Raw genomic sequence first — 15,122 nt, forward strand, 5'->3', positions numbered from 1 at the left:
AAACAGCTTTGGAAAAAGGTGTTTAGTATTTCAGCTTTACGTGTGTCATCCTCTGTTTCAATGCCATCATCATCCCGGAGTGTCTGGATATGCTGTTTCGAGCCACTTACTGATTTAACGTAAGACCAGAACTTCCTAGGATTTTCTGTCAAGTCTGTACATAGAATTTTACTTTCGAATTCACTGAACGCTTCTCGCATAGCCCTCCTTACGCTAACTTTGACATCGCTTAGCTTCTGTTTGTCTGAGAGGTTTTGGCTGCGTTTAAACTTGGAGTGAAGCTCTCTTTGCTTTCGCAGTAGTTTCCTAACTTTGTTGTTGTACCACGGTGGGTTTTTCCCGTCCCTCACAGTTTTACTCGGCACGTACCTGTCTAAAACGCATTTTACGATTGCCTTGAACTTTTTCCATAAACACTCAACATTGTCAGTGTCGGAACAGAAATTTTCGTTTTGATCTGTTAGGTGGTCTGAAATCTGCCTTCTATTACTCTTGCTAAACAGATAAACCTTCCTCCCTTTTTTTATATTCCTATTAACTTCCATATTCAGGGATGCTACAACGGCCTTATGATCACTGATTCCCTGTTCTGCACTTACAGAGTCGAAAAGTTCGGGTCTGTTTGTTATCAGTAGGTCCAAGATGTTATCTCCACGAGTCGGTTCTCTGTTTAATTGCTCGAGGTAATTTTCGGATAGTGCACTCAGTATAATGTTACTCGATGCTCTGTCCCTACCACCCGTCCTAAACATCTGAGTGTCCCAGTCTATATCTGGTAAATTGAAATCTCCACCTAAGACTATAACATGCTGAGGAAATTTATGCGAAATGTATTCCAAATTTTCTCTCAGTTGTTCTGCCACTAACGCTGCTGAGTCGGGAGGTCGGTAAAAGGAGCCAATTATTAACCCAGCTCGGTTGTTGAGTGTAACCTCCACCCATAATAATTCACAGGAACTATCCACTTGTACTTCACTACAGGATAAACTACTACTAACAGCGACAAACACTCCACCACCGGTTGCATGCAATCTATCCTTCCTAAACACCGTCTGTACCTCTGTAAAAATTTCGGCAGAATTTATCTCTGGCTTAAGCCAGCTCTCTGTACCTATAACGATTTCAGCTTCGGTGCTTTCTATCAGCGCTTGAAGTTCCGGTACTTTACCAACGCAGCTTCGACAGTTTACAATTACAATCCCGATTGCTGCTTGGTCCCCGCATGTCCTGACTTTGCTCCGCACCCTTTGAGGCTGTTGCCTTTTCTGTACTTGCCCGAGGCCATCTAACCTAAAAAACCGCCCAGTCCACGCCACACAACCCCTGCTACCCGTGTAGCCGCTTGCTGCGTGTAGTGGACTCCTGACCTATCCAGCGGAACCCGAAACCCCACCACCCTATGGCGCAAGTCGAGGAATCTGCAGCCCACATGGTCGCAGAACCGTCTCAGCCTCTGATTCAGACCCTCCACTCGGCTCTGTACCAAAGGTCCGCAGTCAGTCCTGTCGACGATGCTGCAGATGGTGAGCTCTGCTTTCATCCCGCTAGCGAGACTGGCAGTCTTCACCAAATCAGATAGCCGCCGGAAGCCAGAGAGGATTTCCTCCGATCCATAGCGACACACATCATTGGTGCCGACATGAGCGACCACCTGCAGATGGGTGCACCCTGTACCCTTCATGGCATCCGGAAGGACCCTTTCCACATCTGGAATGACTCCCCCCGGTATGCACATGGAGTGCATATTGGTTTTCTTCCCCTCTCTTGCTGCCATTTCTCTAAGGGGCCCCATTACGCGCCTGACGTTGGAGCTCCCAACTACCAGTAAGCCCACCCTCTGCGACCGCCCGGATCTTGCAGACTGAGGGGCAACCTCTGGAACAGGACAAGCAGCCATGTCAGGCCGAAGATCAGTATCAGCCTGAGACAGAACCTGAAACCGGTTCGTCAGACAAACTGGAGAGGCCTTCCGTTCAGCCCTCCGGAATGTCTTTCGCCCCCTGCCACACCTTGAGACTACCTCCCACTCTACCACAGGTGAGGGATCAGCCTCAATGCGGGCAGTATCCCGGGCAACCACAGTCTTAGTCCGATCGGGGGATGCGTGGGACAAGCTGGCCGTCCCCGACAAACCCCCATCCGGACCCCCACAGTGATGCCCATTGGCAACAGCCTCAAGCTGTGTGACCGAAGCCAACACTGCCTGAAGCTGGGAGCGAAGGGATGCCAACTCAGCCTGCATCCGAACACAGCAGTTGCAGTCCCTATCCATGCTAAAAACTGTTTTGCAAAGAACGTCTGAACTAATCTACAGAGAGTGCAAACAAATCGACAAAATTTAAACGGTTATTAAAATACAAGATTGCCTAGTAAATGCAGTAATGCTGCTACTAACGCACTGCTGACACACTGCTCGGCAGCGGAAGGAGACTACGCGATTTTACACTATTCAGGTACTAAAACGCGATGCTACAACTCGCAAATACTATAATACGCCCGAAATTTATGTATCAAACAATGCAAGTACCAAAAACACGCAAAGAAATTAAGAATTAAACTATGTAAGAAATGAGTGAGCTAGGAGTATACGACTTGCTGCTGCAGCTGCTTATCCAACGGCGGCAGGGAGCACACTGACTGACCAACCGACACTGGCCGTTCAAAACAAAAACAAAAGACAAATGACTACACGAATTTACACTATTCAGGTACTAAAACGCGATGCTACAACTCTCAAATACTATAATACGCCCGAAATTTATGTATCAAACAATGCAAGTACCAAAAACACGCAAAGAAATTAAGAATTAAACTATGTAAGAAATGAGTGAGCTAGGAGTATACGACTTGCTGCTGCAGCTGCTTACAAAAGAAAACTGGGTTATTAAAATAATTTTAGAGAAGAATTAAATTTCTCATCTACTGTCCTCAGTAAACTTTCTTCTCCTTGTTCATTCTGTAAATTCTCTCTCAATAGTGTGACACTGTTAGCATTTGTAATTCTATAAAACAGTACTTTTTTCTTCTTTGCTAAGACTGGTTGATGGGGATGCACAAGTGGTTCCATTTAACCACCTCATACAGTAAACGCTTTTTGATTAAAGGAGATGACTCTCTGAAAAGCAGAAGTACTTAGTTGTTCTTATGCATACAGAAGGAAGGAAAACTTGCTAGGTTTCAGATTTATACTTTAATGAGCTTGAGAGAACTTTTGTACCATATGTAGCCAGTGAACTGTTTATTATGGGATGTACATTTACTTCATGAAATACAGTTTGATTTATAAATGAATTATCGTCTGCTGTTGGCCTGTGCCTATCCACTGTCATTTGGAATGTTACGGGAGGGGGGACACCAAACTTGACAGCAGTTGGGTAAGTGCCCATGATTAGTACTGTAAAATGAAATCATGGAATGAGGCCGTAACTCTTCTGTGAGTAGACACGAAAGTCGTCTTCAGAAAACAAGATGAATGTATATCAGTCTGTGACATTAGGACCAGGTTGGTAGACACAAATCAATCCCAAATGCTGGTGGACACGCATCAATCCCAAATAATCTTGGAAATTGTTGATGTACTGAACACATTTGATTATAGCCATGTGAAGTGTGTGCCAGGAAAGACAGTGGTGGATTTTGGAAGATAGAAATACGGACAATTGTGAAAGTGGAGAATAATACACGTTATGGAAGTGTCATAGAACAACATGTTAATGCAAGGAAATGGACAATAAATTAATTGTGCTCCAGAGACACAAGTACACAAGAAATCACTTAAATGAAGGTGCTGAACCAGTATCTGGCATAATGCTAATAATTAGAAAACATAGGTGAGCTCATAACTGCTCGGATGTGAATATCACATATATGCCGATCACTGTGTATGATTTGTTGCATTACCCGTCTTCAATTTTTTTTTTTACTTATATTTGTTGTTTTTTTTTCTCCACTCTAAGTGCACCCTGAAATGAAGTGATTACATTTTTCTTTATAATTTTGAGCTGTTGTTAAATTGATTTAAAAATCTTATATTTACTTTAGTTTTATGTATTTTAAAACAGTTGTTAGTTACAAAAAGCACCTACACAATAGTAGTCACTTATATATTTAGATACATTTAATAACTGTAAATTCAATTTCCAGCATGTAATCAGAAGAATAAAGAACACTCAGTCAGTACTTACCTAGATTCCAATTATGAAGTAAATGCAGGAGGAAAAACAATTGTTTATCAACCACAGGATAAACTGTTCAACAAATTTTTAAATAAAATAAATGTTGAAAGATATGAAGGACCAGCACTACCATCACATGCTTTAAATCATTTAATAGAAAGCAGTAGAAAACTGGATTCTGACAGGTTAGTGCTTATAATTAATGTCTTGAAGCATTTTTTTATTTTCAAAATAGTGTTTTGAAATATTGACACCGAAATTTTCGGTTTCATTGAGTAACTTAATCGATAGTGACATAATTACTAGTGTGATGTAAAATTAGTTGGTGACCAATTTTATGCTGCCCCTGTATAGTGTATATGTACATAATTTCTATATTAAAAAGAATTGTCATTCTAGAACTTTCGTGACAGTTATTGCAATTAGGCAATTTTTTAGAATAATATAAACGCACACACTGGTAATCATCAATCATCATTTTTGTTTTAAAGGATACGTACCAAAGATAAACACGACAGAGCAACAGCAGAGCAGGTTATGGATCCCAGGACACGGATGATACTTTTCAAACTGCTTAGTAGAGAAGTCATCTCTGAGATAAATGGCTGTATTTCTACAGGCAAAGAAGCTAATGTGTATCACGCTACCTCAAAATCTGGGAAGGATTACGCGATAAAGATTTATAAAACCTCAATACTTGTATTTAAAGACAGGGATAAATATGTTACTGGAGAATTCAGGTATGTGGAAAATAAAGTTTGACCTGGCCGTTGTTCAGATACTAATATCATTGTATTATCTTGATGATTATTATTATTGGCTTCATATTGTAAATTAGGTTGAAGGGTTAATATTTGTTCTAACTAGAATTGTAATGTGTGGCTGTAAATTAATTTTTACACAGTTTGAACATTAAGACCTAAAATTGAATTACAAGCAATTTGAACATTTTGTGTGCCACAACCATTAGTGTAACAAGTAAGCATTATAATCCATCAGCAACTGTACACAGTTTACAATAATGTCAAAAGCAGCATCAAATATTAGCTATGATATAATATTTTCATGGGTCCGTGATGAGCAGTGCCTTTCAGATTGCTTCACTGGTAAGATTCTAAAAAGTTCAACTGTATATGACCTGTCTGGAGTGCCAGTATTTTTTGATGATAAAGCGGATAATTGTCAGCTGGAGAAGCCACTCATCTTTGATGGAAATGTGTCAGAACATAATGAAACATCAAGCAATGACAAGGGTGGGGAGACCTTTGCCCTACCTGTAGGCCTTTAGTACCTTTAATTCTGGCATTTGATGACAAATCAAACACAACAGACCAACAGTTACTTCTGCCACAACAGTGAAGTCAGAGACATTCTGGCTTTCACAGAAGTATGTTGCAGCCAGGGAAATATCAGGTTCTTTGTTTCATGCTTGCTTTGCCAATAGATTGTGTGGCCTTCTTCAGACAAATCTCGCAAACCTGTGTTTGATGCTGTTTCATCTCAGCTGCAAGAATATTATCAGGAAAGTGCTGTCATACAAGCTAGTTGCTGATAGTTGCACTAGTAATAGTTTCTTGAGCCTTTTTGTGCCTTTCTGGAAGAGTCCTTCACCATTTATTTCAGACTGTTCCCATACCTTTCAACGCTGTGTCATTCAAGCAGCACAGAAACTCAATCAGTCAACACAGTAGAGGGTGGTAACTGTCAAAGGATAGGTTACAAGGCATCCATACATTCTTCTCATATGGATCCAGTCCAGTTTTCGAACAATAGGTAGCTTATGCATTGTGAAGCATCACAGCCTGAGATATACTTGGGTGCACTCCTTTGAACGAAATTTCATGGCCCCAGTTGTGCTTGTGCTGGGTCGCCAAAGTAATTTGCTGCTAAATCATAGCAACACTCGGCTATTAAGTTCTTAATCACACTTTTAGTCAAACAAGTGAATGAGTTGTCATACCATGTGCCACTAAAGTATTTACATACTAATCAAATTGACTACTAAAATTTCTATCCCAACGAAATGTGGAACTTTTCAAAGTATTGACTGTAAGTTAGTGAATTGTTTTTTCCATGATGGACTTTTGATGTGTAGTTTGCAGTGCCTCCTTCCCATGGCAAACTCTGCCCCTTAGGCACCACTGCTTTAATGAGGGAGTGTTTAAATATAGGAACCCCCCCCCCCCCCCCCCGCCTCCTCCTCTTAGCATTGTAGTACAACACTCATCTCCTTCATGGAAAAATTAAGTCAGTTCTTACCTCACTGGCTAACAAATTCATCTTCTTCTTTTAACCTATTATGAAAAGATATATACACTCCTGGAAATGGAAAAAAGAACACATTGACATCGGTGTGTCAGACCCACCATACTTGCTTCGGACACTGCGAGAGGGCTGTACAAGCAATGATCACACGCACAGCACAGCGGACACACCAGGAACCGCGGTGTTGGCCGTCGAATGGCGCTAGCTGCGCAGCATTTGTGCACCGCCGCCGTCAGTGTCAGCCAGTTTGCCGTGGCATACGGAGCTCCATCGCAGTCTTTAACACTGGTAGCATGCCGCAACAGCGTGGACGTGAACCGTATGTGCAGTTGACGGACTTTGAGCGAGGGCGTATAGTGGGCATGCGGGAGGCCAGGTGGACGTACCGCCGAATTGCTCAACACATGGGGCGTGAGGTCTCCACAGTACATCGATGTTGTCGCCAGTGGTCGGCGGAAGGTGCACGTGCCCGTCGACCTGGGACCGGACCGCAGCGACGCACGGATGCACGCCAAGACCGTAGGATCCTACGCAGTGCCGTAGGGGACCGCACCACCACTTCCCAGGAAATTAGGGACACTGTTGCTCCTGGGGTATCGGCGAGGACCATTTGCAACCGTCTCCATGAAGCTGGGCTACGGTCCCGCACACTGTTAGGCCGTCTTCCGCTCACGCCCCAACATCGTGCAGCCCGCCTCCAGTGGTGTCGCGACAGGTGTGAATGGAGGGACGAATGGAGACGTGTCGTCTTCAGCGATGAGAGTCGCTTCTGCCTTGGTGCCAATGATGGTCGTATGCGTGTTTGGCACCGTGCAGGTGAGCGCCACAATCAGGACTGCATACGACCAAGGCACACAGGGCCAACACCCGGCATCATGGTGTGGGGAGCGATCTCCTACATTGGCCGTACACCACTGGTGATCGTCGAGGGGACACTGAATAGTGCACGGTACATCCAAACCGTCATCGAACCCATCGTTCTACCATTCCTAGACCGGCAAGGGAACTTGCTGTTCCAACAGGACAATGCACGTCCGCATGTATCCTGTGCCACCCAACGTGCTCTAGAAGGTGTAAGTCAACTACCCTGGCCAGCAAGATCTCCGGATCTGTCCCCCATTGAGCATGTTTGGGACTGGATGAAGCGTCGTCTCACGCGGTCTGCACGTCCAGCACGAACGCTGGTCCAACTGAGGCGCCAGGTGGAAATGGCATGGCAAGCCGTTCCACAGGACTACATCCAGCATCTCTACGATCGTCTCCATGGGAGAATAGCAGCCTGCATTGCTGCGAAAGGTGGATATACACTGTACTAGTGCCGACATTGTGCATGCTCTGTTGCCTGTGCCTATGTGCCTGTGGTTCTGTCAGTGTGATCATGTGATGTATCTGACCCCAGGAATGTGTCAATAAAGTTTCCCCTTCCTGGGACAATGAATTCACGGTGTTCTTATTTCAATTTCCAGGAGTGTATTTGCAACATTTTTTGTGAATTTATATTCATTGCAGTCTTCTGCCTTACATGGCTTTCAGAACAGAAAATTTTGGATGGATTGTAGTTTAATACCTACTTAATCAATTTTGCTTTGCTTAAGGTCTTCTTACATTGAGTCACATATCTCAAAATGAAGTGATGAGTCGATGATTATATTGACTATATGCCATACAGTGTTCACTCTGTTTATGCTAGACATTTTCCATGGAATACTAAAGGTGTTTTGCTATTTGGGGAGCAAAATAACTGATGATGGTTGAAGTAGAGAAGATATAAAATGTAGACTGGCAATGGCAAGGAAAGCATTTCTGAAGAAGAGAAATTTGTTAACATAGAGTATAGATTTAAGTGTCAGGAAGTCGTTTCTGAAAGTATTTGTATGGAGTGTAGCCATGTATGGAAGTGAAACATGGACGATAAATAGTTTGGACCAGAAGAGAATAGAAGCTTTCGAAATGTGGTGCTACAGAAGAATGCTTAAGATTGGATGGGTAGATCACATAACTAATGAGGAAGTACTGAATAGGATTGGGGAGAAGAGAAGTTTGTGGTACAACTTGACTAGAAGAAGGGATCGGTTGGTAGGACATGTTCTGAGGCATCAAGGGATCACCAATTTAGTATTGGAGGGCAGCGTGGAGGGTAAAAATCGTAGAGGGAGACCAAGAGATGAATACATTAAGCAGATTCAGAAGGATGTAGGTTGCAGTAGGTACTGGGAGATGAAGAAGCTTGCACAGGATAGAGTAGCATGGAGGGCTGCATCAAACCAGTCTTAGGACTGAAGACCACAACAACAACAACACTCTACAACAATTAAGTGACCAGCAGAAACAGATGCTGAGGACCAGACACAGTTTCCAAATGTGATAACTCATCTGTGAAGATTTTGGTGAAAAAAATTTGGGAGGGAATTTGTACTACTGGTATATCAGGAAGTGAAATAAATTTTGACTGCACTTTGATTAGACACACATTGCTTTATAAAGGTAAGGTAGTCAAGATATAGTGGAGATCTTGAGTCTGATAGGCACAAGAAAAAGACTGTCACAAAAGCTTTCAGCCAACAAGGCCTTTGTCAAAACAGATGACACACACACACACACACACACACACACACACACACACACACACACACACGGCAGATGCAACACACACACACGCACGACCACAGTCTCTGGCAACTGAAGCCACAGTCCATCCTGGATTTTTTGTTGGTCCAGTTCGTCAAGAGCTGGTCAGGACTTGCCCCAGTTTATTATAATCAAAGATCAAAGATATATACAGGATACTCCTTGGAAAGAGTGCAAGCTAACTTAATTCCATATTCCTAAGCAAGTCCTCCTGCGGGTTAGAATAGGCCTGAGGTATTCCTGCCTGTCGTAAGACGCGACTAAATAGAGTCTCTCACGTTTGGGCCTTTATGTGATGGTCCCCTGTAGGGTTTGACATCCATTTTTCAAAATTATCCCGAAGAGCGAGCCAATTGGGGAAAGGCGCCTTACGTGGTGCATCATGTCCATCATGTGCTGAGACCTATCACATCGTTTGTCGACATGGATACTCATTCTCCAGCTGGTGGGTGAGGTCACCTTGCTGGGTGCATATTTTTTCATCAACTGTGCGGTATCATTTTCTATTCTGACGATGATAATGGACTTGTATTCTTGGTTGCACCTGATATCCAGCACCACAGTGAATCCTGCAATGCCCCATTCACAGAGTGGGAGCTCCTCAGTGCTCTTGCACATTGCTCCAACACAGCTCCTGGGCCAGATCGGATCCACAGTCAGATGAGTAAACATCTCTCAACTGACTACAAGCGACATCTCGTCGTCATCTTCAACCAGATCTGGTGCAATGGTGTCTTTCTATCTCACTGGTGGGAGAGCACCGTCATACCAGCACTCAAACCCGGCAAAGCCCCACTTGATGCGGATAGCTATCAACCCATCAGCCTCACCAACATTCTTTGTAAGCTGCTGGAACGTATGGTGTGTCAGTGGTTGGGTTGGGTCCTGAAGTCATGTGACCTACTGGCTCCATGTCAGGTGTCAGGGCGGCTTCCGCCAGGGTCGCTCTACCACTGATAATCTTGTGTCCCTCGAGTCTGCCATCTGAACAGCCTTTTCCAGACACAAACACCTGGTTGCTGTCTCTTTTGATGTGAAAAGCGTATGACACCACCTGGCGACATCATATCCTTGCCACATTATACGAGTGGGTTCTCCGAGGCCCGCTCCTGATTTTTAGCCAAAATTTCCTGTCACCTTTGGTGCCTCCCATAGTTCCCCCCATATCCAGGAAAATGGGGTCCCGCAGGGCACTGTATTGATTGTCTCTCTATTAATGGTCTAGCAGCAGCTTTAGGCCCATCTGTCTCACCTGCTCTGTATGCAGACAACTTTTGCATTCTGTACTGCTCCACCAGTACTGGTGTTGCTGAGTGGCACCTACAGGGAGCCATCCACAAGGCGCAGTCGTGGGCTCTAGTCCATGGTTTTCAGTTTTTGGCCTCAAAGTCGTGTGGTCTGCACTTCTGTTGGCATCGTACTGTTAATCCAGAACCAGAACTTTACCTTAATGATGATCCACTCACTGTAGTGGAGAGATATTGATTCTTAGGACTGGTTTTTGATGCCCAATTGACTTGGTTTCCTCACCTTCGTCAGCTCAAGTGGAAGATCTGGTAGCACCTCAATGCTCTCCACTGCCTGAGCAACACCATATGGGGTGCAGACCGCTCTATGCTGCTGCAGCTCTACAGAGCCTTTGTTCAATCCCGCCTTGACTATGGGAGTCTGGTTTATGGTTTGGGGGTGCCCTCAGCATTGCGTTTACTCGACCCAGTGCACCATTGTGACGTTTGCCTAGCGACAGGAGCTTTTCGGACAAGTCCGGTGCCCAGCATCCCGGTGAGGGGCGGAGTCCCTCCATTGCTGGTTAGGCATGCACAACTGCTGGCCAGTTACATTGCACATGTTTGTAGTTCCCTGCGCATCCAAATTACCATCTCCTTTACCCACCCAAGGCGGTTCATCTCCCACATCAGTGGCCCAGGTCAGGGCTTCCAATTTCAGTTAGTGTCCAATCCCATCTTTCTGAACTGGAGTCCTTGCCTTTACCACCTCTGCTTGAGGTCCATTCATCTTCACCTCCATGATGTACACCTAGGCTGCGGCTTCACCTGGACCTTTCACAAGGCCCTAAGAACTCAGTTAACCCCGCGGCTCTGCTGTCTCTTCCTCTTGATTCTTGATATGTACCGAGGCCACTAAGTGGTTTACACTGACAGCTCAATGGCTGATGGTCACGTCGGCTTCGCATGTGTCCATGGAGGACCTATTGAACAGCATTCCTTGCCCAATGGCTGTAGTGTTTTCACTGCCGAGCTGGTGGCTGTATCTCGTACTCTTGAGCATATCTGTTCATGCCCTGGGGAGTCATTTCTTCTGAGTACCGACTCCTTGAGCAGCCTACAAGCTATCGACCAGTGCTACCCTCGTCATCCTTTGGTAGCAACCATCCAGGAGTCCATCTATGTCCTGGAACGGTCCGGTCGTTCAGTGGTGTTAGTCTGGACCCCAGGTCACGTTGGAATCTCAGGCAACGAGCTTGCCGACAGGCTGGCCAAACAGGCTATGCGGAAACCGCTTATGGAGATCACCTTCTCTGCAACTGACCTGCGGTCAGTACTAAGCCACAAGGTTTTGTGGCTTTGGGAGATGAAATGGCATAACCTCAGCACGCACAACAAACTGCGTGCCATTAAGGAGACCATGAATGTGTGGTAGTCCTCCATGCAGGCCTCTCGCAGGGACTCTATAGTTCTCTGCCGGCTCTGCATTGGCCATGCTTGAGTGAGACATGGCCACCTCCTGCGCCGTGATGACCCACCTTAGTGTTGGTGTGGCGCCTCCAGAATGAGATTTTCACTCTGCAGCGGAGTGTGCGCTGATATGAAACTTTCTGGCAGATTAAAACTGTGTGCCCTACCGAGACTCGAACTCGGGACCTTTGCCTTTCGCGGGCAAGTGCTCTACCATCATAGCTACCGAAGCACGACTCACGCCCGGTCCTCACAGCTTTACTACTGCCAGTATCTCGTCTCCTACCTTCCAAACTTTACAGAAGCTCTCCGCAATATCCTTTCTTTCGGGAGTGCTAGTTCTGCAAGGTTCGCAGGAGAGCTTCTGTAAAGTTTGGAAGGTAGGAGACGAGATACTGGCAATAGTAAAGCTGTGAGGACTGGGCGTGAGTCGTGCTTCGGTAGCTCAGATTGTAGAGCACTTGCCCGCGAAAGGCAAAGGTCCCGAGTTCGAGTCTCAGTCGGGCACACAGTTTTAATCTGCCAGGAAGTTTCATATCAGCGCACACTCCACTGCAGAGTGAAAATCTCATTCTGGAAATATCCCTCAGGCTGTGGCTAAGCCATGTCTCTGCAATATCCTTTCTTTCAGGAGTGCTAGTTCTGCAAGGTTCGCAGGAGAGCTTCTGTAAAGTTTGGAAGGTAGGAGACGAGATACTGGCAGTAGTAAAGCTGTGAGGACCGGGCGTGAGTCGTGCTTCGGTAGCTCAGGTGGTAGAGCACTTGCCTGCGAAAGGCAAAGGTCCCGAGTTCGCATCTTGGTCGGGCACACAGTTTTAATCTGCCAGGAAGTTTCGGTGTGGCGCCCGGTTGACAGTGGCCCTTATTCTGATGCACTGTCCCACTTTGACTGCCCTGCGACTGACTCTTCAGTTACCGGCCTTGTTGCCGTTAATTTTATCTGACAATGCCTCATCAGCTAATTTAGTTTTACGTTTTATACGTGATTGTGGGTTTTATCATTCTATATAAGTTTTAGCGCATGTCCTTTGTCCCTTTGTCTCCCCCCCCCCACACACACACACTTTTAAACCAACCAAAAAACCAAAGCAAGTCCAGTCAACACCATATTGAAGTTCTGCCTATGAAAAATAAAGTACACCATATTAATACCTTAGTTAAACTGGTAGCACACCTGCTGCAGACTACACAGCTCACATCACAAGACTCACCTAAGCCTGGACTGTCTTGTGGCCCATCCACACACACTTATCCATGCGCACGAATGTGTGTGTGTGCACCACATCTGCTCAGTCAGATTGTTGCGTGTAAACAGAAGATTTTCACAGACGAGATGTGTGCAAACTCGTAAGTTATAGTTGGAAATTTGAGTGAAATTATTGAAATCTGTAGGTTCAGGTCACATCTGCGCAGACAAGTTACAGCATGTGGACAGGAGATCGCTAAAAATGTGTCACTAATAGGTGTTTCAGTCAGCTGTTCCTTCACTTGTGTGTTTCTCATTTGTGTGTGCAGAGTGAATTTTAAAATGGCAGTCACACATCAGTGTTCTAGATACTGGTAGTTCATTGGCAACTTTATTGAAATGTGTAGGAGCCATAAATGTTTATGGAAAATTAAAAGCATGGAATACAGCAATATGGATAAGAAGGTAGCTGCTTATGATTCTTTAACAGAAAAATTATGAGCAGTTGATTGTACAGCAAACAGACAAACATTACATAATAAAAAAAAAGGAAAAATTCATGGCAGAATGCTTACTGCAAAGAGCAAAGGAAAGTAACAAAATCTGTTCAATCTGGTGCCATGGCATTGCTAACATACTTTCACTCAATACTGCCCAACACCATAATGTACTGTGAGTTGTGACAGTGTAGCCAAAAAGTAGGCCCTATATTTGTCCTAAAGAAGAGTTCTGACAGAATATTTTGTTAACCTGACAATGGAAGTTCTTCAGGGACATAGTTATTATTACACTACTTTTACTTCCTAATATAATATGTGGTTCATTACGAGAGTGATTTAGAGGTGAACTTCAGAACCTGCTACCACAATATTACATGTAAAATTTTCCAGGTCTATTATTATGAATTTCTGTCAAGAGTTCAGAATGGAATTTCATACTCTAGTGTAAAAGTTGCTGCTAGATGTAAGGCAGGGACTTGAGAATCTCAACTAACTCATTGACCACGCTTATTACTTCTAAGAATACACTGTGTCTCTCACACTTCTAAAATGGTAGAACTAGGCCTGGAATCTGTAACTTGTCAGAATCGAGGTACAGTACTTTAATTGACATCATGAAATCATCATTCAGGACTTCATAAGTAGCTCAGGTGCGTTGGGTATGATTTCACACAATGCTTGTTTCAAAATTGCAGGATCAAATTCTGGACATTTGTAGCTCCAATTGCCAGGAATCTCATTGCAATCGCCGGCCGAGGTGGCCGAGTGGTTCTAGGCGCTACAGTCTGGAACCGCGCGACCACTACGGTCGCAGGTTCGAATCCTGCCTTGGGCGTGGATGTGTGTGGTGATCTTAAGTTGGTTAGGTTTAAGTAGTTCTAAGTTCTAGGGGACTGATGACCTCAGAAGTTACGTCCCATAGTGCTCAGAGCCATTTGAGGCAATTTCATTGCCATCGGCCACTCATGTGGAGAATTTGCTCTTCTCAAACAAATTTTTTTCGACATTATACTAAGAGTTATAAGCATCAAACATTTCTAAATTCATTCTCAAATAATTACACCTGTCCTCAAGTTAGCTCTGCTGCTCATGAAGTAAATATATGTTTGAAAACTGGCTTTGCCGAAGCAACCACTATGTAGACCATTTTGATGTGTCTTCATGTTTCTGGCATTTTGTTCACTTGTTTTATTGCAACACAAGTTGCAAACACAGATTGTAATTGAATTTTCTCCATTTTTGAATAATGAAATAACCTTCAAGGTTACTGCGTAAGGGTGTAGTCGCTTGCCACTGAAATTTCGTTTCTTCACAAACAGTTGGGGGGCGAACAGTAGATTGGAACTTGGGTTACACAAATATTTGTGGTGATCAGTTGCATGCACAGGCATTTGCGCAGACAGATCGTTGCATGTGTATGGGCCTTCATATGCATAATTGTGGTCTGGTCCCATCAAGAGGATGCTTCAGATGACCAAGCACATGCTAGATAATGACAAGTGACACAACAGTGATCAATAGTAATGTTGTGCCAGCTGTTTAGTTTCTATACTGACATTGCATAGCATCACTGCAAGATGCAGGTGGTGCACGGTCCAAAGGAACGGCCACCAGGAAAGGTGCCACGTGTCAGCGTATGAGGAAGTTGCTGTGAAAGGTCGAGGAAGGATGA

The 15,122-nt window shown here is 44.5% G+C and overlaps 1 protein-coding gene across 1 annotated transcript in view; it reads left to right on the top strand.

Moving 5' to 3' along the window:
• Positions 1–15,122, top strand: part of LOC126251672 (serine/threonine-protein kinase RIO1) — a 116,843-nt gene that overhangs the window by 28,184 nt on the left and 73,537 nt on the right. Inside the window, exons 3-4 of the mRNA XM_049952250.1 lie at positions 4,144–4,360; positions 4,667–4,915. Of these exons, the coding sequence (XP_049808207.1) occupies positions 4,144–4,360; positions 4,667–4,915 (466 nt within the window). The remainder of the gene's footprint in view (positions 1–4,143; positions 4,361–4,666; positions 4,916–15,122) is intronic.

This window comes from Schistocerca nitens, chromosome 4, assembly GCF_023898315.1.
Source record: "Schistocerca nitens isolate TAMUIC-IGC-003100 chromosome 4, iqSchNite1.1, whole genome shotgun sequence".
Classification (NCBI taxonomy): Eukaryota; Metazoa; Arthropoda; class Insecta; order Orthoptera; family Acrididae; genus Schistocerca; species Schistocerca nitens.